This window comes from Felis catus, assembly GCF_018350175.1.
Source record: "Felis catus isolate Fca126 chromosome X unlocalized genomic scaffold, F.catus_Fca126_mat1.0 chrX_random_Un_scaffold_90, whole genome shotgun sequence".
In the NCBI taxonomy this organism is placed as follows: Eukaryota; Metazoa; Chordata; class Mammalia; order Carnivora; family Felidae; genus Felis; species Felis catus.
In genome coordinates, this window is record NW_025408533.1 from 27,003 (window position 1) to 47,744 (window position 20,742).

The 20,742-nt window shown below is 56.1% G+C and overlaps 2 protein-coding genes and 1 pseudogene across 2 annotated transcripts; 1 reads left to right on the forward strand and 2 right to left on the reverse strand.

Moving 5' to 3' along the window:
- Positions 1–4,470: 4,470 nt before the first annotated feature.
- LOC123383697 (cancer/testis antigen 1-like) lies at positions 4,471–5,857 on the forward strand. Its single transcript, XM_045051696.1, has 3 exons — positions 4,471–4,847; positions 5,162–5,290; positions 5,540–5,857. The coding sequence occupies exons 1-3, from the start codon at positions 4,579–4,581 to the stop codon at positions 5,676–5,678; spliced, it is 537 nt and encodes a 178-aa protein (XP_044907631.1). The 5' UTR covers positions 4,471–4,578; the 3' UTR covers positions 5,679–5,857.
- A 1,401-nt stretch (positions 5,858–7,258) lies between these two features.
- Positions 7,259–8,070, reverse strand: LOC105259700 (annotated as a pseudogene).
- A 10,484-nt stretch (positions 8,071–18,554) lies between these two features.
- On the reverse strand, positions 18,555–20,533 carry LOC123383690 (collagen alpha-2(I) chain-like). Its single transcript, XM_045051688.1, has 4 exons — positions 20,482–20,533; positions 19,497–20,268; positions 19,105–19,230; positions 18,555–18,887 (listed from the first exon to the last, which is right to left on the reverse strand). Exons 1-4 carry the CDS (start codon positions 20,531–20,533, stop codon positions 18,743–18,745), a joined length of 1,095 nt encoding a protein of 364 aa, XP_044907623.1. The 3' UTR covers positions 18,555–18,742.
- Between the last annotated feature and the right edge of the window lie 209 nt (positions 20,534–20,742).

Here is a 20,742-nt window from a genome sequence, read left to right on the forward strand (position 1 = left end):
GGCACGACCCGGGGGCACGAGGGTGGGAGGGCGGGGATATTGCTGCTGCCAGGTCAGGACCCTTGGTCCCGTCACCATCGCCCCCACGCAGGGCCCAAAGAAAGGCACTAATGAAGGGGGCCCGGGTGTGCGCAGGGCACGAGAGTCCGGTGACCACCCCATCCCCGCCCCCGTGCCACCCGATCCAGGGCTCGGCCCCGAGGTCATCTCAGGCCTGGGACGCCCCCTCCTCACCGGTTCCGCCACCCTTAGCTGTTGCCGGACAAGAGGCTGATGGTCTGTTCCAGGTTTTGCCCCAACTTAGGCTTCCGACAGGAGGCGTCTCGGTCCAGAGCGGTGAGGACCTGGGGGAGGAGGGCCCCCCCGGAGCCGGGCTGGCGAGGAGGGGCCGCTCCCTCCCTTGCCAAGCCGTCCTCCCCTGCCTGAGCTCTTTTGTCCCTCCTGCGTCCACGCACCCCGCTCTCTGCGGGTCCCCGGCACGTGGGAAGGGCTACAGCCCCCCACCTCTGCACACGCTGCGACTTGGCCACCCCGAAGCCACCGCCTTCTCTGCTCGGCGGCCACAGTGCGGCCCTTCCCGGGAGTGGTTTGGACCCGCTGTCCCCAAACGCCCCGTCCCCTCCTGGCCCACACCCCATCTCCCCATCCCCTCCTGAACCCCAAACCCGCACATGATCTCCCCGTCCCCTACTGACCCGGAATCTGGACCCAACCTCCAGGTCCCCTCCTGATCCCCACCCCGCACCCAATTCCCCATCCTCTCCTGATCCGGAATCTGGACCCAACCTCCACACCTGATATTCCTGTGTCTTCCTGACCCCCACCCTACCCCACATCCAACCTCCGCCATCCTCTTGACCCCCACTGCCCACTCAACCTCCACGCCCCACCTGGCCCCCACCCCACACCAAACCTCATCTTTCCCTGCTGACCCCAACCGCCACCCCACACCCGATCACCTCGTCCCCTCCTGACCCCAACCCCATACCGCACCCGATGTCCCCATCCCTTCCTGACAACCACCCCGCACCAGACCTCCTTGTCTTCTCCTGACTCCCACCCAACCGAAACCCGAATTTCCCGGCCCCTCCTGACACCACCCCACACCCAACCTCCCATCCCCTCCTGACCCCCACCCTGCACCCCAATTCCCCATTGACTCCTGACCCAGAATCTGCACCCATCCTCCACTTCCCCTCCTGACCCCTGTTCCTACCAAGCACCCGATCACTTTGTCCCCTTGTGTCCCCACCGCCAACCTGCACCCGACTTCCCCATCCCCTCCTGACACCCACCCCGCACCAGACCTCCTTGCCCTCCCTTGAGCCTTTTGATCCCTTCCTCTATACCAAAATGACGTAGGTCCAGCATTTCTAATCTGTTCATGGTGAGCCGCCTTTAGGTCCATGTTGCAGCCAAACAAACAAACCTTTAGAGACCTTTCTAATTCCTGGAGATGCAATATTAAATGAAGGATGTCTGCTTAGCGAGCCCACGTCAATAAATTTGGCCCGATCCAACTTTATGTCCCTTCCACCGTCGTCCCACACCCTCAGTATCTATTCCCACACATGCTCCCCAGATTTCTGTCTGTATAAATTAGAAAAGTCAAGTCATTCTTTTGGAGTGGAACATACCTCCTCATGTGTCACACTTTGTAACTTGCCTGTAGGGGCCTGCTGGGACTTGAGTCTACTTATAGGTCTAGAAGCAAAAAGGGGTGGTGGGGGTAGGTCCTGAAGAGAATCAGCATTATCTTGCATGGCAACTGCCTCGGGGAGGCCATTATGGTTTCCTTGGGCAATGTGTGGTTAATCCCCTCAGAGGCGGGTGCAGAGGCCCATACCACTGTGAGCTAGGAGGCTGCTGCCACTGGGGGTAAATAGGCCACTTCTTCTGGGGGTGGGGAGGCCATTTCCACTGGTAAAGAAGACTCATCAGAATTTAGGGGCTCAATGGGGCACCTGGGTGGCTCAGTTGGTTAAGCATCCGACTTCAGCTCAGGTCATGATCTCGCAGTCCGTGGGTTTGAGCCCCTCATCAGGCTCCGTGCTGACAGCTCAGGGCCTGGAGCCTGCTTTGGATTCTGTCTCCCTCTCTCTCTGCCCCTCCCCCTCTCACACTCTGTCATTCTCTCCCAAAAATAAATAAATAAATAAATAAATAAATAAATAAACAAACAAACATTTTATTTTTTTATTTTTTATTTTTTTCAACATTTATTTTATTTTTGGGACAGAGAAAGACAGAGCATGAACGGGGGAGGGGCAGAGAGAGAGGGAGACACAGAATCGGAAACAGGCTCCAGGCTCTGAGCCATCAGCCCAGAGCCTGACGCGGGGCTCGAACTCACGGACCGCGAGATCGTGACCTGGCTGACGTCGGACGCTTAACCGACTGCGCCACCCAGGCGCCCCGAAATAAACATTTTAAAAAAAGAATTTAGGGGCTCAATGCCCCCAGCCTCAGCAGTGTCTTCCCACATGTAGTCTCCATCTCAACTTAGAGGATCCCATTGTTTCCCAATCCATGGCCTCAGTTTCACAGCGGGCACACTTCAAGTCTGGGAGTTCAACTTGCATTATAGTTCAGTTAGTTGCACTTAGGTTCTGCATTTGAATTTTCAGCAGTTTTGGCTCTGTGGCTAAAGAACGTTAGGATTTCTTAAAGGGCACACATAAAAGCCCCTAGGCCGGTGATGTGGTGTTTGAGCTGGGAATTCAAATCTCTGAGCTCATCCTTCCATTTAACCACGTTCCCAAACCACATTAGGAGCTACCAACCAATGTCATTATATTTGTTAGTTTTCCAAAGAGGTTCAAAAGTATCATAGAAGAGTCACCCAGCTCCTTGTTTCTTATAAGTAGTTGATTAGGAGTAGCCAGTGCATATATTTTGCATATCTCTATCAGCTTATGTCATAGGCTACCAGTGTTCTCTTTGCTACCAGAAACAGTCATGAGCATCTTTAAATCTAATCAGATTGGAGCCAATTCCAGAAACCTCAGAACCAATTCCGAGAACCCATCCTTAAAATTCTGTTCCTCTAGAACCACTCCTGGTACCAAATCTGTATTAGTCAGGGTTTTCCAGAGAAGCCAAACCAACAGATAATTCATTCATTCAGATTAGATGATAGATAGATAGATGATAGATAGATAGATAGATAGATAGATAGATAGGATAGATGAGAATGGAAGCTGAGTGGTCCCATGACCTGCTGCCTGCAAGCTGAGCGGGAGACCCGGCAAAGCTGATGGTGTAATTCAGCCTGAGTCTGAAGGTCTGAGAACCAAGGGAGCTGGTAGCAGTGTAAATGCCAGTCCCAGGGGGCAGGACAAGGTGAGATGTGATGTCACAGCTCAACAGTGAGGCAGAGGAAAGGCCTGGGGGAGAGACCAAATTCCTCCTTCATTCCTCCACTTTTTGTTTCATTCGGGCTCTCAATGGATTGGACGATGCCTGCTCAACATTGGGGGTCTACTTTACTGAGTCCACAGATTCAAACGCTCATCCCATCCGGAAGTACCCTTGCAGACACACCCAGAAATAACGTTCTGTCAGGGTACCCTATGCCCAGGCAAGCTGATACATAGAATTAGCCATCGAACCCAGTGAATGAGCCGCTTTTAGGAGCGTGACCTCAGCATGCACATAGTCACCACTCTTTGACACAGGTGACTGCCCAGTGGGACTGTGTATTGCACAGAGTATCTGCCTTTCTCCCTATAGAATGGGGGCCAAAAACGTAAGTGACAAAGAAACCATCGATAACCGACTATGTCAAAATTTAAAAGTTTTGTTCTGCAAACAGTACCAATCAAGAAAGTGAGAAGACAACCCATAAAATGGGCGAATGTATTTTAAAATCATGTGTTTGATAAGGGACTTCTATCCAGAACATATCAATAGCTCTTGCAAGCGAGGAATGCCGTTATTCTTAGAAACGGGAAAGTTTGAGAGTGGCAGACACTTTGTAAAACGATCCAACTTCCCTCAGCTTGCCACCCTCCACCCGCCATGTATCGATGGGGCAATTGAGACGCACCGAGGGACCACAGGGATACCGGCAGATTCTTTCCCTCAGTGCACACTTCTCCAAGTCCTAACCATGGTGGCCAGCGTCCCCACAAAGCTAAGGCAGCCACGTCTTGACCGCATTACCCGCGCCACATTTGCCCCTTTGTCTGTCCCCCTTCGTCTGGCGTCACTCCACCTTCCGCCAACCCCACGCTCCTACTCTAACCCTCCGTCCAGAATAAGAGGGGCCTGTTTGCACAGGCGCGCGAGGGAGACTGAGTTGCGTCGCGTACTGGGGGCGGGGCTTCGTCAGGGAGCCCTGGCTCTCCAGCGCTGCCGACGGGGTCTCCCTGGCGGCCCGTGGGCAGCCGGGCCAGCTTGGCGGGAACCAATCACATGCCAGAAACCTCACCAGAGGTCTGTCTGCGCAGGCGCCCTGGGCATCCCCAGCAGCCTTGCGCACGGAGGGGCGGAGCTTCGTGAAGCAGTCCCAGCGCCTCAGCGGTCGGTGGGGCGCGCGTTTTGGCGGCGGCCTCTGAGCGGGCGGGTGTGGGGGCCATGCAGGCCCCGGGCGACGGTGCGGACGGCGCGGACGGCGCGGACGGCGCGCAGATCCTGGACGACGGCGCCGGTGGTGCGACGGGTAGTGCTGGCTCGTCCAGTGGCCCCGGAAATCCCGGAGGCCGGGACGGCACCGCGACGTCGGGCACCGTGGCTGGGGAAGCTCCCCAGGTCGAGGGGGCATCGCCCTCCCCAAGGCAGGGGGGAGAGGCTTCGGCCTCGGCCTCGGCCTCCGGGGAAGCCTCAGAAAAGCAAGTGTTGGAATTGTATCCTTTCCAAGGAGCTCCCGAGGTCGGGGGGGCAGTGGGGAATGGCTGGGAGGGGAGGCAGGTGGGGGCCCCGTTGGATGGGCGGGAGAGGTTTCGGGGACTTGCGGGGGCACAGAAGGGAAGTGGTGGGGGGGGGCTGAGGGAGGCTGGAGGAAGCAGCTGGGGGTGCCGTGATGCACGTTTCCTGAAGGGGCGGCCGAGGTGGTCTTGGGTGGCCCTAAGGGCGGTCTGGGGGAAGGCGGGCCTCCGATGGGCAAGGAAGCCTCCTCCATGAGGTCCACCCAGATGTGCCTTAACCGAATGTCCACCAGTGCCCTCACGGTGCCTTTCCTGTGTTACGTGGATGCGGAGCTGACCTACCAGTACCTGACCTCGAGTGCCGAATGCTACCACGAAGCGGTTCACACGGAGCTCACAGTGATTGGCAGTGACTTGTTTATGTAAGTTCTAGAAGGGGCTGGCGGGAGGCAGTGGGAGCTGAGGTAACCTCTGCCCGACGGACACTTCGGTTGGAGATGTGCAGACACCAAGGGCTTGGTCTAAGGAGGCACATGGGGCCCCGGGTCTGTGGCAGCCTCAGGGGTTGCTCTAAGGGAGACACGGAGGAGTAACCTTGAGGGGGGAGATTGGAGTGAGGAGGGCCAGGAGTTCTCAAATCTAAAGTGATTTCCTTTTCCCCTTACTTTTAGCCGACTAACTGCTGAAGACCCTGTCCTCCTGCAGATTTCCACCGCCTCCTTGCTCAACCAGCTTTTCATGGTGGTGCAGACCATGCAGCACTTGGTGCCCGCGATTTTTTCTAGGCCTCGGCCTGGAAAAGGGGGCTGAGTCCATGACAGTATCCAGTGGAAGGCCATGTGCCCTTCCCCAGGGGCATGACCTTTGCAGTAGTTGCCACTTTATTTCTGGGGCTTGGTTATTTGCCTGTACTGGCCCTTGGGTGCTCTGTGCCCACTTGTTTTGGTTGCTGCTTAAAGAATACAGATAATAAAACTGAGTTAATGTTCCGTATCTGAGTTTCTTTTCAGCACCCAGATTTTCTTCCGTGTGTCCTCAGGTTGGAGGGGAGGTTCTGGTTCTAGTACTCTAGTACAAGGCGATCGGATACAATTGACGAAGTGAAAGGAAATTAAGATTGCTTGGGTCCTGTCATTCAACATTGACTACTGTCAGGATTTCAGAATACTCTCGTAGCTTTAGGGTTGTAGGAATACGTTAAATGTATAACAATCATAGCAAGGAGTAAGCTTTTTCAAGTTTAGCATCAGGTTTTAATTCCTGAAACATTTTTGGGCTTTCCCTCTGTCTAAAACTTCTTCAAAAATATCTTATTGCATGGATACGTACAAGATGTATTATGATGCATTTGTTCAGCACTTCAGTTCTTTGCAACTTTTTTCCTATTACACATAATGTTTCGGTGGGATTCTTGTGTATAAGTCTCTGCGTGAATGGCTGTTTTCTTAAGATGGATTCCAAGAGGCAGATCTAGCATACAGAGTGGCTCTCCAGAAAATGTGCCAGAATTCTGGCACCAGCAGAATGGTGGTTTCCCCGCATCCCTGTCGTGGCTGGATCTGTTTTCTGCCACAAGAAGAAACTCAGTTTGGGTGCAGCCACTCTGGAAAACAGTGTGGAGGTTCCTCAGAAAATTAAAAATAGACCTACCCTATGACCCAGCAGTAGCACTGCTAAGAATTTACCCAAGGGATAGGGGAGTACTGATGCATAGGGGCCCTTGTACCCCAATGTTTATGGCAGCACTCTCAACGATAGCCAAATTATGGAAAGAGCCTAGATGTCCATCAACTGATGAATGGATAAAGAAATTGTGGTTTGTATACACAATGGAGTACTACGTGGCAATGAGAAAGAATGAAATATGACCCTTTGTAGCAACGTGGATGGAACTGGAGAGTGTGATGCTAAGTGAAATAAGGCATACAGAGGAAGACAGATACCGTATGTTTTCACTCTTAGGTGGATCCTGAGAAACTTAACAGAAACCCATGGGGGAGGGGAAGGAAAAAAAAAAGAGGTTAGGGTGGGAGAGAGCCAAAGCATAAGAGACTCTTCAAAACTGAGAACAAACTGAGGGTTGATGGGGGTGGGAGGGAGGGGAGGGTAGGTGATGGGTATCGAAGAGGGCATCTTTTGAGATGAGCACTGGGTGTTGCACGGAAACCAATTTGACAATAAATTTCATATATTAAAAAAAAACCTCAATTTGCATGAGCAAAGAACTTAGAAACACTAGAATAAGAACGTTGTGCTTTCCTGGCCTGTTTCAAATCAGAGAAGACAAGTGCTGGGACAATTGGTCGGTCGGGGTGAGTGAGGCAGAGAGAGAGGCAGTGTAGCATAGTTTGGGGGAAATATTTTTTGTCACGTAAACTGCTCACCTGTTAGCATCGGTGCTGCGACACAACAGTTCCCAGCAAGTACACCGAGCTGCGTGGAGGTTGCAGGACAAGGCGAGGCTCAGATGGCCGGGTGGCGGGCTACTGTTTCTTCCACTCGTTTTTGTCGTAGTCCCGCTTGACTGAGAAGCCGTGGATTGGGCTGGCCTTCCAAGTCGAGCCTCCTCTCGGTCTGCTTGGCCACCCACTCCTCTTCAGAGGTTGCGGGATGGGGCCGTACACGCAGTGCTTCTCCCAGATCAGAACGAGAGCAGTGGCTGATGGAGAACATGGTGGTGCCTACAACCATCTTCTGCTTGTTTGTGCTCCTGTTCGTTTCAGCCAAGCTCTCGTTGAGCTGAATGTGGCACGATTCAGCTTTTTCATCAGTGGAGAGGATGCTGCAGGAAGGCCTCTTCTCTTTCAAGGCCTTCTGGCTGGCGGACGTTGTCGATGTGGGCCACAGCAGGCAGGGGATAGTCACGCCATTCGACATAACTCGAGAGAGCGTAGTTTTCACTCTTCATGACGCTTCCACGTGCTCCAACACTGAGGTGGAAATTCCTCACTTGCCAATTAGGCGAACCACTCTGGTAGCCAGAATTCTGCCACTGGTGCCTGCTGTGATTGTGGTGACCACGCTGGGAAAATAGAATGAAATCAAAATCTTCTGTGTGCAGGCGCTATGCTATGCTCCCGACCCACATCGCCATGTGTAATTCTCAGGACAGCCTGGTGAGCTGGGTACTGTCGTCTCTACACCGGTTCTAGGTGAAGAATGGAGGCTGACAGAGGCCGGGTCTGTTTGATTCAAGCACCTACTGTCTTAGCCACACTATCCCTCCAACCTCAGCACGGTTGAGTGGAGCCACCAGGAGACTGGGAGAGTGTTTTTCCTTCTTACGGCTCCAGGGAACATCCATGTGACTAATGAAAAATGCAGAAATGGGCAAATGCAGGCAAAGTAGGTAAGAATTGAGGAGAACATGGGGCGCCTGGGTGACTCAGTCTGTTAAGCGGCTGACTTTGGCTCAGGTCACGATCTCACAGTTAGTGAGTTCCAGCGCCTTGTCGGGCTCTGTGCTGACAGCTCAGAGGCTGGAGCCTGCTTCAGATTCTATGTCTCCCTCTGCCTCTCTGCCCCTCCCCTGCTCACGCTCTGTCTCTCTGTCTCTCTGTCTCTCTCTCTCAAAAATAAATAAACATTTAAAAAAAATTAGAAAGAATTGAGGAGAACATAAGGTTGATAAGAATCCCAATCCTGGCTTTGCAGTGGCTTCTCTATGCTCCCAGGTCCTTTTGTACCTTGAAATCTTCATTTGGCCCTCTTTGAAATGGAGGGCACAATGGGGGTACCTGTTTCCCTCTTCCCCCTGCCCTCTTCCCTCGACTATGAAGAGGGCTCTTCTCAGGCATTTTTCCTAGCTGAGAAAAAAATAGAGCCAAATCATCTGCCAACCCAGAAAAAGTCTCCACAATTGTGGAAGCAAAACAGTTTTCTCATTGAGTAGGCATTGCACCAGAATGTGATGCGCACCACAGGCAATCTGCTAAGAGATTCCAAAGACAGGGAGCTTTCACCCTTTTGTATAGGTAAGCGGGTAGAGCTCATCACGTGTTCTCAACATCCACCATAAGTAGACCTCAAGTAAGAGGACGTGACGCCACCAGGCCCCGCACATAGTCCATCCTGAATTTCCCTGGGAACTGGGGTGGCCGTGTGTATTAGGTCGTGGCTGTTTCAGACGGTGCGTTTGTGTTCCCTCCCCCACATTAATATGCTGAAGCCCTAAACCCCAGTGTGGCTGTATTCGGAGATGGGACCTTTGAGGAAGTAAGTTTAAATGAGGTCATAAGAATGGGGCTCTGGTCCAATAAGAGTGGTGTCCTTATAAGAGAGACACCAGAGAGCACCCCCCCTCTTCCTCTCCCTCCCTCCCCGCCCCTACTCCCCCGCTCTCTCCTCACCTGCACTGAGGAGAGGCCATGTGAGGACAGAGGAGAAGGTGGACCTCTACAAGCAAGGAAGCAAATTCTCACCAGAAGCTGAATTTGCTGGCACCTTGATCATGGACTTCTAGCATCCAGAACTGTGAGAAAATAAATTTCTGCTGTGTAAGCCACCCAGTGTGAGGTACTTTGCTATAGCAGCTTGAGCAGACTAATACAATTAATCGGCTTTATCCAAGGAAAAAATAAGCTTTTTCATATCTTTATGACAGGAGCTAGTTTTGCAACTTGGAGCAAGGTGCCTACTGAAGTTAGGCTTCTACCCTCCCACAGAAACTGAAGATCGGGACACAATCTTGCTTGATGTTTACATTCCAAAGAGATGTTTCCCAGGTCCTTGAAGAACACATTCCTGGGCTATAAAGATGGCAAGGGGCTCTTTTAGCCTTTTGTTCCTTAAATCTTTCTTTCTTTCTTTCTTTCTTTCTTTCTTTCTTTATTTATTCATTTATTTATTTATTTATTCAGAGAAGGAGTGGGGGGGGCAGAGAGAAAGGGAGACATAGGATCTGAAGAGTGCTTTCTGCTGACAGCACGGAGCCCGATGCAGGGCTCAAAGTCATGAGCCATGAGATCATGACCTGAGCTCAAGTCGGATACTCAAGCACTGAGCCACCCAGGTGCCTCTACCCTTTAAAAATACTACCTGTTTTCAAAGAAACAAAGAAAGAACTTACAAGTCGTGTAAAGTAAATGCTTTAAGGAAGGGGAGGGGACCATCTCTTCCCATATTTTCAACAGGGAGAATGAAGCCTTTTACTTTATTCTTTTTTAATAAGCTGTATGGCCAATGTGGGGCTCTAACTCATGACCCCGAGATCAAAAGTCACATGTTCTATGGACTGAGCCAGCCAGGTGCCCCTAAGCCTCTTATTTTTAATGTGTACATGTTCTTAAAGCAGCTCTCTCTAAAATATGCTGAATCCTGAAAACTTGCTAAGGTCCCTGATTAGTTTGACAGCTCTTTTGTAGACGCCACTAGATTTTCTATATACGTAATCATGTCTGAGAATGAGGGGGGGTTTTCTTCTTTCTTGCCAATCTGGATGCCTGTTATTGCTTGATTTGTCTTCTCATCACGGGTTGGATCCTCCTGCTTCTCTGCATACCTGGTAATGTTGGGCTGGATGCCAGACAGTGTGATTTTTCCTTGGGTTCTGGATGGCTTTGTATTCCTGTTTTAAAGGTTAGAATTTTCTCTTTTTATTTTGGAGACAGAGAGAGCGGGGGAGAGGGGCAGAGGGTGAGAGAGAGAATCTTGAGCAGGCTCCACGCTCAGCACAGAACCCGACTCCGGGCTCGAACCCATGACCCTGGAGCCATGACCTGAGCCAAAATCGAGAGTCAGACGCTCAACCAACTGAGCCACCCAGGTGTCCTTGGATGTCTTTGTATTCCTAAACATAGTCATGAGCTTTGCTCAGGGATGCTGGTAAGTGAGTGGGAAAAGATTGATCCTTTTGAGTCTTGGCTTTGAAGATTTGCTGCGTGGGACCAGAACAGCTCAGTGGAGGATTCGTTTTTCCCGCTACACTACTGAGGCAAGACCCTTCTGAGTGCCCTGCCCAAGGCCTCCAGAATTACGCGGTCTGTCCTCCCTGCCGGTGGGGATAGCCACCAGTCTCTGTCCTGCTTGAGGGGTCGGCACAATTACCTTTCCTCCTTTAAGATGGCTCTTTCTCTGGCTTCACATGGTTTGCTCACACACTTGTGCTGATCAGTGGTGTGCTGCACACTCCAGCAGGACCCTCTGTGTATACGTGGGCATCTCACCAATCAGCACTTCCCTTCCCACTTAGAGCTGCGTTTTGTCTCTTAGAACCAAAGTACTCCAACTCATACAGATGAGAACGGTCAGTGGGTTTCAAGCAACAGACTCAGGAAATGCGGGGTGATTTGGGTGATCCGCAATGACTTACTGGGTGAAGCTGGGGGAGGCCAACAGACTCCCATTCACATCGCAGGACAGGGAAGCAGAGAACCCAACTGTCACCAGTGCGCAAGCTGGACCATGTGTTCTCCGAAGGCAAACTCTAGGTAGAGTTTGGGCACACGCTGCCGGGAAACCATTTTTAAAGGTGACCACGTGGTACACGGTCACGTCTGATGGTCTCGGGTAACCCAGAGCCTGGGAACCACTACTCCAATCTTGACATGATTGCGTCCAGACCCAGAAGGAACCTTCCGGCCTCTCTCTGACCTTGCTGGTGGGGTCCCTTAGCGCAGGCAGCCAAAGTGTGGAGACGTCAAGAAAACCCACCTCAGAAAAGGTCCTGAGAGTTGTTGTTACATTGCCATTGCAATGGTAGCTGGGTCTCCAACCTCCCCGCGTCTCTGTCCTTAATGCAAGAGCACCAAAGAGTGGCTTCCTCGCAGTTGTCGCGAGGATATCTGACATTGTTGGGCAGACTTGGAGAACCACAAATCCCTCTGAAATGTCACCCGGCTGACTGACACTTCTGTGAGCTTGCCTCCTGGCATTCCAGAAGAAACCAATTTCCTCTGCTTGGGAGAGTTTCTCTATGTCTCCTCTGTCCTTTTTCCTCTCTTCCTCCCTCCCTTCTCTTCTACTCACTCTCCCCCTCCTCCTCCTCCTCCTCCTCCTCCTCCTTTTCCTCTCCCCTCCTCTCTCTTTCCTCCCTTCACTCCCAATGTTCCAGACCATGTCCTTCAGATCATTGCCCTAGACAGGCCATCCTGTACCACCCAACCTAAATTAGCTGGAACAACAAAAGTGCAAGATTAAACTGAAGGGGGGTTTAGAATTTGCTGAAGATGACATTTCACCTCAAGGGAGAAATACAGATTATTCGCTAAGTGGTTTGGGACACCTTGACTAAAACCTTTTGGAAAGAAAACAAACTTACATACCAATGTTCTTTCTCACGAAAATTACCTCCCAGGATGTTAAAGTTTTAAAGTACTAGAAGATGTTCTCAGTGAATATTTTTGTAATTTTATACTGAGGAGGGCCTTTCATAGGAAATGCAAACCGCAAATTATACTGAAACAATGGATCACATAAACAAAAAAATTTTAAGCCACTCTATACCAAAAGACCAGGAGCACAGATAAAATGAAGAAATGGCAAGGAAAGGTATTTTCCAATTATAACAAAACTTTGATATTCTAAACAAGTTTAAAAAAAAACAAGTATTTATTAACAACAGTGGACCAATGCATATTTAAGTCTTCTTTACAGGTTTCTGTAGCTTCTCTTAGGCTATTTCACTCAGTGCTATTATTGTTATGGTTAAACATAACAAGAGTGCAAGAGTGGACATCATTTTTTGCGTGTTAAATTTGAGTTATCTTACTCAAATGTGAATAGAGATGTCTACTTGGCAGCTGGATACAGGAGTCTGCAGTGTGGGCAATGTCTGCGATGAAGATACAAATCTGGGACCCAGGACACGGCCCAGAGAGCCCCGAGCCTGCACGAGCTCGCCACGGGCAGCTGAGAGCCGGTATAGGGGGACAAGTGGCCCACGCACCGAGCCCTGGGGTCCTGGGACACTCCGAGGTGGCAGAGCAGAGAGGGAGCCGGCGGCAGAGACTGAGGAGGGGAGGGAGGGACCCCAAGACTGCAGGGTGGCCTCCTGGAACAGGAGTCAGACGTGTGCGCCCGCACACACACCTACCCACCCACACACACACCCACACACACACACACACCCACACACACACACACGCTGGGGGCAGGAAGGAGGTGGTCAGGAGGGAAGAGAGAATGATCCTCTCCCTGGGGTGCTGCTGATGGTCAAGAGCGATGAGGCCCTAGATTGCTCACTGTGTTTGACAGCGAGATCCTGGAGACCTGCAAAGACAGGGTCGGGTGTGGGGTGAGGGTCAGGAGGGGTCGAGGAAGTCAGGCGCAGGGTGGGAGTTGGGAGGGGGCAGGGAGATGGGATGTGAGGTGTGGTTCCGGAGGGGACGGGGAGACCAGGTGCGAGGTGGAGTCAGGAGGCGATGAGGAGATGGGGTACGGGGTGCAGGGTGGGGGTCAGGAGGAGACGGGAAGGTTTGGCAAGGGGTGCGGGCTGGAGGTCTGGAGGGGATAAGGAACTCGGGTGCGGGGTGGGGGTGTGTGTCAGGAGGACACAGGAATGTCAGGTGCGGGGTGGCAGTCGGGAAGGGACCGGGAAGTTGGGTGGGGGGTGGGGGTCAGGAGGAGTCAGGGAGATCGGGTGCTCGGTAGGGTTGGGGGTCAGGAGTGGATGAGGAGGTCAGGGGAGGAGTAGGGGTCAGGACGGGACAGGGAGGTCGGGTATGGGATGAGGGTCAGGAGGGGATGGGAGGTTGGGTGCAGAGTGGGGGTCAGGTGGGAACTGGAGGTTGGGTGCAGATTCCGGATCGGGAGTGGATGGGGATTTGGGGTGTGGGGTGGGGGCCAGGTGGGGCGTGGAGGTTGAGTGGGCAGTGGGGGTCAAGAGGATGGCGGAGGTTGGATGGGGGGTAGGGTGGGGGTCAGGAGGACACAGGAATATCAGGTGTGGAGTGGGAATCACGAGTGTCCAGCAAGGTGAGTGGAGGGGTGGGTGTGAGGAGTCATGGAGATCGGGTGCCAGGTAGGGGTGGGGATCAGGATTGGATGGGGAGGTGGGGTGTGGCGGGGGGGTCAGGGGGTGAGAGGGAGATCGGGTTCAGGGTAAGAGTCAGGAGGGGACGGGGAAATCAGGTGCAGGGTGGCGGTGGGGGACAAGAGAGAACGAAGTGATCGGGTGCTTGGCAGGAGTGGGGGTCAGGAGGGGACGCAGAGGTTGGGTGCAGATTCCAGGTCAGTAGCAGATGGGGAGATCAGGTGTGGGGTTGGGGTTCAGGAGGGGATGGGGCTTGGGTGCGGGGTGGGGTCAGGACGGACCGGGAAATTCGGGTGTCGGGTGGGGTTAAGGAAGGGACCAGGTGATCGGGTGCGGGGTGTCAGTGGGAGTCAGGAGGGGATGGCGAGATTGGGTGGAGGGTGGGGGTCAGGTGGGATCTGGAGGTTGGGTGCCGATTCCGGATCGGGAGTGGATGGGGATTTGGGGTGCGGGGTGGGGGTCAGCAGGGTACGTGGATGTTGGGTGCAAGGTGGGGTCAGGAGGGGCTGGGAAATTTGGGTGTCGGGTGGGGGTCAGGATGGGACAAGGTGATCGGGTGCGGGGTGCAGATGGGGTCCGGAGGGGATAGCGACATTGGGTGTGGGGTGGGGTCAGGGGGGGACCTGGAGGTTGGGTCCAGATTCCGGGTCAGTAGGGGACGGGGAGATCATGTGCGGGTTTGGGGTTCAGGAGGGGATGGGGAGATGGGGTGTGGGCCAGGAGGGGACGGGGCGTTTGGGGACAGCGGGTCCAAACCACTCCCGGGAAGGGCCGCACTGTGGCCGCCGAGCAGAGAAGGCGGTGGCTTCGGGGTGGCCAAGTCGCAGCGTGTGCAGAGGTGGGGGGCTGCAGCCCTTCCCACGTGCCGGGGACCCGCAGAGAGCGGGGTGCGTGGACGCAGGAGGGACAAAAGAGCTCAGGCAGGGGAGGACGGCTTGGCAAGGGAGGGAGCGGCCCCTCCTCGCCAGCCCGGCTCCGGGGGGGCCCTCCTCCCCCAGGTCCTCACCGCTCTGGACCGAGACGCCTCCTGTCGGAAGCCTAAGTTGGGGCAAAACCTGGAACAGACCATCAGCCTCTTGTCCGGCAACAGCTAAGGGTGGCGGAACCGGTGAGGAGGGGGCGTCCCAGGCCTGAGATGACCTCGGGGCCGAGCCCTGGATCGGGTGGCACGGGGGCGGGGATGGGGTGGTCACCGGACTCTCGTGCCCTGCGCACACCCGGGCCCCCTTCATTAGTGCCTTTCTTTGGGCCCTGCGTGGGGGCGATGGTGACGGGACCAAGGGTCCTGACCTGGCAGCAGCAATATCCCCGCCCTCCCACCCTCGTGCCCCCGGGTCGTGCCAGCCCCTGCCCCCTCTTCCTGTTTATACCCCCAACCACCTATTTATTTAATTTATCTGCACCTCACCGTGTCCGTCTGTCACCACGTGCCCCTTCTCTGGGATGTGGACAACCTCACGCCCCTTCTGTCCTTGGGTCGTCCTGGCTCCCTGGTGGCACGGTCAGCCTCGGCCTCGCCTCTGGCACCTGCCCCTGGCCGTGGCCGGCCCCGCCGGGTCCGAGCAGGGGCCCCCGACACCAGCAGCACTTGATGGCGAGGAGGGGGGCGCCCAGGGTGATGCGGCGAAGCCGTCCCCAGACTGTGGCTGCGCCCAGGGGTCTCCCCGCGGCTGGGTCCCGGCATCCCCTCCGGACTTCTCGGGGGTCGGACCGTACCTTTCTCGGGCGCCCTGTCCCCAGCACCTGGGGAGCTATGAGCGGGTTCGTGCCAGGGCCCCACGTGGGCCTGGGGGCTCTGGAAGTCTCCTTCTCCAGGCCCGAGCGCCCAGCTTCCTCGGCGTGGTGCCCGCTCAGCCCGGACCCCTCACCCCCGCTGCCCTGTCCTGCGCCCGCCCCGAGTGGCCGAGGCGGCAGTGCCTTACCCCTCTGTTCCCTCTTCCCCCTCCGAGGAATCTGGCCCCGGCGCGTGGTCCCGGAAACCCAGCTGTCCCCTCTGTTTTGGCATGAGCTTCTTTGTCGTTGTTCCTGGAACCTTGTTTCTGAATTAAACGTCGGGAAAACGGTGGCAGTGTGTGGCAGGTGGGTGGTCGGCGAGCAGGGAGGCAGGTGGGGAGGCTGTTGGACTCTGGAGGAGCTGGGCTCCCTTTGTGGGAGGAAGGGTGACCCGTTGCACGGGTCCCGCGCATCTGAGGAGGTCCAGGGCCACGTCCGATCCGTGCCAGCAAACCCCGGTGGCTCTCCCGTCAAGATCCGGTCGGAACCCGTTCCCTTCTCCCCACCTCCACTGGCCGCAGCCTGGGGGTCTCTCGCCTGCGTGCCAGTCTCCCCACTTCTGTCCTGCCTGCCCTCGTCCCCTTCCCAGCGCAGCAGGCACCGGGAACCTGATAAGACGTAAGCTGCATCCCGTCCCGCTCCGTTCAAGACTCCCTAGGGTCATCGACAGCACCCAAGCTCCTTCGTGTCCCACGACGCTTTACTGCCGCACGTGCACCTCCATGCTGACGGGCCCACCTGCTTCTTACCCCCCGACACCTGTGAAAGTAATGCAGGTGGGGAGAGCGTGGGACGCAACCTTAAGGAGAGCGGCCAGGAATGCTATTTGAGTGGGCCAGATGGAACCCCGGGGGACGAGAGGTCCAGGCAGGGAAGAGGCAGTGCAAGGGTCCTGAGGCAGGCCTGGGCCTGGTGTGTTTCAGAGAAGGGAGGAGGCCAGTGTGGCTGGATCCGAGAGTGAGCAAGGTGGAGAGGGGAGGGAAGGAGGCCGTGGAAGATGCGGGCCGGATCACATCTGACGCGGCGGGCCGCGGGGCAGGGCTCTGGCTCGTCTCTGGGAGGGGAGCCCGGGGACGCGTTGGAATCGACTTGTTTTGTGACCTGACTGACGTGTTAAGGCCGCCCGGCGCCTTCAGCAGTCCGTCTGTGGGGCCAGGGCGGTGGCCTAACTCTGGGCTTTGCTGGGAGAGGGAGGGAGGCTCACACTAAGTTCCGGTCTCTTGACGATCTGGCCCCACAATTCCGGGCCAGTCTTGGGAGCCCTATCCGGAAAGGGTGGGTCCCAGTGCCCCTTCTCTTTGTCCCTTTCCTCCAGCTGCCCCTTGCAGTCCCTCCCCTCCCTCTCTGGACTCTTACCCACAGAAGACTCTACCACCATACGGCTTGAAGGCCTACCAGCTAGGAGCCAATGCCTTTGTAAACTTAAAGAGCCCAGTTTCTCCGTTAAAAGAAGGGAGAGCCACGTTCTCAGGTGAAGTGACAAGAAAACCTACGGTTCCTCGAGTCAATAAAGGACAAGACTTTTCTATTACAAGTGAAGACAGACAAAAAGAAAAGCAAAAAAAAGTATTCACGACGGGGGTGCCTGGGTGGCTCAGTCGGTTGAGGGTCTGACTTCGGCTCAGGTCACGATCTCACAGTTCGTGGGTTTGAGCCCTGCGTCGAGCTCTGTGCCGACAGCTCAGAGCCTGCAGTCTGCCTCAGATTCTGTGTCTCCCTCTCTGTCTCTCTGCCCCTTCCCCGCTCACGCTGTCTCTGTCTTGCTCTCAAACACTAAATAAAAGCATTCAAACAAAAGAGAAAGGGAAAGAAAGAAAGAAAGAAAGAAAGAAAGAAAGAAGAAAAAAAGGATTCATGTTGGCTTAACCAAAGGGAGAGTTTCTGGATGTGTGTAACTGAACGATTGTGGCGGGGGCGGGGGGCGGATAGTTCTGTCTTCAGGCGTGGCTGGATCCAGGATTTGGTTCTCTGCCATGTGCCTTCCTGCTCTTGCTTCCCATCTGTCCAGTGTCAGCCTGTTCCCTCCCCCCGCCCCCGTAGCCCCGGCAAGGCCGGAAAGGAAGGAACCAAAACCGTGTTTGCTTGCAGAGATCACGACCATGCATGTAGAAACTCCGAGGGAACCCTCGTGAGGCTAGCACTCCTGTTTAGCGAGGTTCCAAGACACAAGCTACTCAGAGGGAGCTAACCACCCCCCACCCCGCCCCCAAACCCGTAGCCACTTGTGGCACCACCCCCTTGCTCATCGGAAACAAGGCCAGTAAGCCCCAAAATTCCTATTCTAGTGTTTCCGTGCTTATTTCCCTGGTACAAAAGGAGTCTTCTACTTCGGTAGGAAGCCACCCTACTGGTTGGTGATGCGGGGAGACCAGACTTCTGCCGGCGGGGCGCCTTTTCTGGAGAGCACTTGTGTGCCGAGAAGCTATAGAACGCGGGAATTCTACCTCTTGGAAACGATCTGAAGGAAGTAACTGTTCGCGCAAAGACTTCTGTTCAAGAATCCCATTGACTCACACGACCCATAATAGGGGCAAAGCTGAGAACGACCCGACTGCTCAACATTATGTAATAATACATTTGTGTGTCTCCTGGATAACAGTTTTTGAAGGGTTTTAGGGAGTGGGAAAGCTAGTACGTTCAACGGGGAAAAACAAAAACAAAACAAAACGAAACAAAAAGGATCCGGAGAAAAGTTAACGCTAAACTGGAAAATGGATACGTTATACGTTGCTATCCATTCAACGGGTAAATACAACTAGGAACGTATTCCAAAACGTCAGCAGTATTTACCGCTGAATATAGGACCTGATTTTCCTCTCCCTGAGTCGTCTTCGATAAGCTTGGGCTGCTGGACTACGATTCCCAGAACCTCCCTTCCAACACCAGAACAAAGGTAAGAAAATGTGGAGGCGCAGGAACTGAGAAGAAACTCGGACACAAAAGAGTAGCTCAGTTTCATGTTGTGCAGTGACAAACACGTAAGCGCCCGTCCCTCCGGGCGCAGGGAAGGAACTGAAGTGGGCCAAGAGCCACCGAGGCCCGGACCTGCAGAACGTTAGACCCCCGATAGTAAAGTGGCGAGGACGCCAAGTGTCAACGCCCCGTGCCTTGCCCAGTGAGGGCTACCAGGTTAGGCCTCGGCCCCCTTTCCCGGACCTAGGCGCCGCGGAGGCCGGGACCCCAAGGCGCGAATGTTTCGTATCACCAGGGGAAGCCGGTCCAAGAAGGAGTTGACGGAAACTCGGAAGCAGATGGGGTCTTCAGTAGTCCATCTCCTAGAAGTGAGGGAAGAGGGAAATCCGGTTAAAGGGGAGACCTGCTGTGGAGGTGCAGGGCACCAGCCCCTTCCCCCACACAACCCCCCACCCCCCCGCCTTCCACCTAACAGCGTGCGTCGGGGCCTCCACGACGGCACTGGAAGGCAGAGATGCGACCACGGCACCCGCCGCCACCGCCCACCCGTCCCGCGCATACTCTTGTTGGAGGACTCACACGGCCAGGGCGCTGCCCCTCACGCAAAGCTCCTTCTGAGCCAACCCTCGGTGGCGTTGGACGTGTGTAGTCAGGGCCCTGCGGGCCATCTCTGCCTCCAGGGGCGACCGGAAAGACACAGTGAGCCTGCTGGGAGGCACCCGGTTAAGGCACAACGGGCTCCTGGAGTTCCCATGGCCTGAAGCCTCCTGACCACTCAGAGGCCCGCCTCTACCCCCGGGACACTCGCGCTCCCTCCCGCCACCTCTGCCCACCCTGAGCCGCTTCCCCCACCCTGGGGGCCCGCCAGGCTGCCCACCCCCGCCCCCGTCCGTCCCGTCCCCGGGCTGCCGCCCTGCTCCCCAGCCACCCCGCCACGGCCCCTGCCCAGACAGGCTCCACGGAAAGGATACAACTCCAGCAGTCCTGAGGAGGTCACCGCCGCCGCCGCCGGCGCTGCGTCTCCACCGGGGGCCAGGGCCCTCGGGGCCCGTTCGGCCAGGGGAGGGGCGCAGGCCCCCTCGACCACTGCTCCCTTGCTGCCAGGGCCACCCTCGCCATCGTGGCGGCTGCAGTTGCCCTGGCAACCGGGACCTCGGGGGCTAAGCTGGGGGTCGTGGCCGTCCGTGCCTCCGTCGGAGGCCTGTGGGCCTGCCCCCGCGTCCTCCGCGCCACCCTCGGGAGCCCGCGTGACCGCCGCGCCGTCCGCGCCGTCATCGTCAGGGGCCTGCGTGACCGCCACTTCCTCCGCGCCGTCGTCCGGGGCCGGAGAGGCCGCTTCGTCGTCCGGGGCCCTCGTGGCCGCCGCACCGGCCTCCTCAGAGCCCACCGCTACGCTGCGCCCACTGTCGGCCGACCGCTGAGACCCCTGGCAGGCCTCGCGAAGCCCGGCCCCTCGGCGCGCAAGGCTGTCGGGGATGGCCAGGGCGCCTGCGCAGACAGACCCCGCGGAGCTGGTTGCCACCGAGCCGGCAGAGCCTGGATCCGGTCGACGCTGACCCCGAGGAGATGGAGGCTGGTTCCGGACGCTGCGCCCCCCGACGCGTGACGTCACTGTCGGGCTCCTACGTCCCCGAGAGCATTCTGGTGAGGCCACTGGCACGTGACTGTTTCCGGCCCGGCCCGCCCCTCCCCCCAAGCCTGTGTCTGCGCAGGCGCCAGCCGGGCGCACTTGCCAGCAGCCAGCTGACCGCCGCCCGCCCGGTCCCGGGCATCGAGGCGTGGGCCGCGCTCAGGCGCTTCTGGGCAGCACCGTGCCTGTCCCTGTCTGTGGGCTCCCCGTACGGCTCGGGTCTGCGTGTCCCGGGGGCCCTGCGACCCGGGGGCCGGGGGGGGGGGCCTACGCGGGATGCCGAGCAGGGGCCACTCCCAGGCCCTGCCTGTCCTCAGGGAGCACACCCCGCACGGCCCCTAGGGGAGCTGGAAGGGATGGGCCTGGCTCCCTCACCATTTGTCGGTCCCGGGCGCCGTCAGTCCCCTAGTGCCTGCCAGCCTGGGGGAGGGTACACCGCCGAGGGCGCGACCGGCCTCCGGCCGGGGGCTCCCGGGCTCCTGCCTCCCACTGCAATGGCTGTGGGCTTGGGCCGGGGGCCCAGGGGGGCCCACCTGGACTTGAGGGCAGCGGCTCGGGGGAGCACCGCCCCGGCGACAGCTCCCCGG

Excerpts from the sequence above, each read along its gene's own strand:
- LOC123383697 (XM_045051696.1), top strand. The coding sequence starts at position 4,579 with ATGCAGGCCCCGGGCGACGGTGCGGACGGCGCGGACGGCGCGGACGGC. Across the intron at positions 4,848-5,161 it reads GAAAAGCAAGTGTTGGAATT|TGCCCTCACGGTGCCTTTCC; the intron begins GTATCCTTTCCA and ends AATGTCCACCAG. Across the intron at positions 5,291-5,539 it reads ATTGGCAGTGACTTGTTTAT|CCGACTAACTGCTGAAGACC; the intron begins GTAAGTTCTAGA and ends CCTTACTTTTAG.
- LOC123383690 (XM_045051688.1), bottom strand. The coding sequence starts at position 20,533 with ATGGTGAGGGAGCCAGGCCCATCCCTTCCAGCTCCCCTAGGGGCCGTG. Across the intron at positions 19,231-19,496 it reads TCCTCAGGACTGCTGGAGTT|GCTCACTGTGTCTTTCCGGT; the intron begins GTATCCTTTCCG and ends GCCTCCCAGCAG. Across the intron at positions 18,888-19,104 it reads AGGGGCAGCGCCCTGGCCGT|GAGATGGACTACTGAAGACC; the intron begins GTGAGTCCTCCA and ends CCTCACTTCTAG.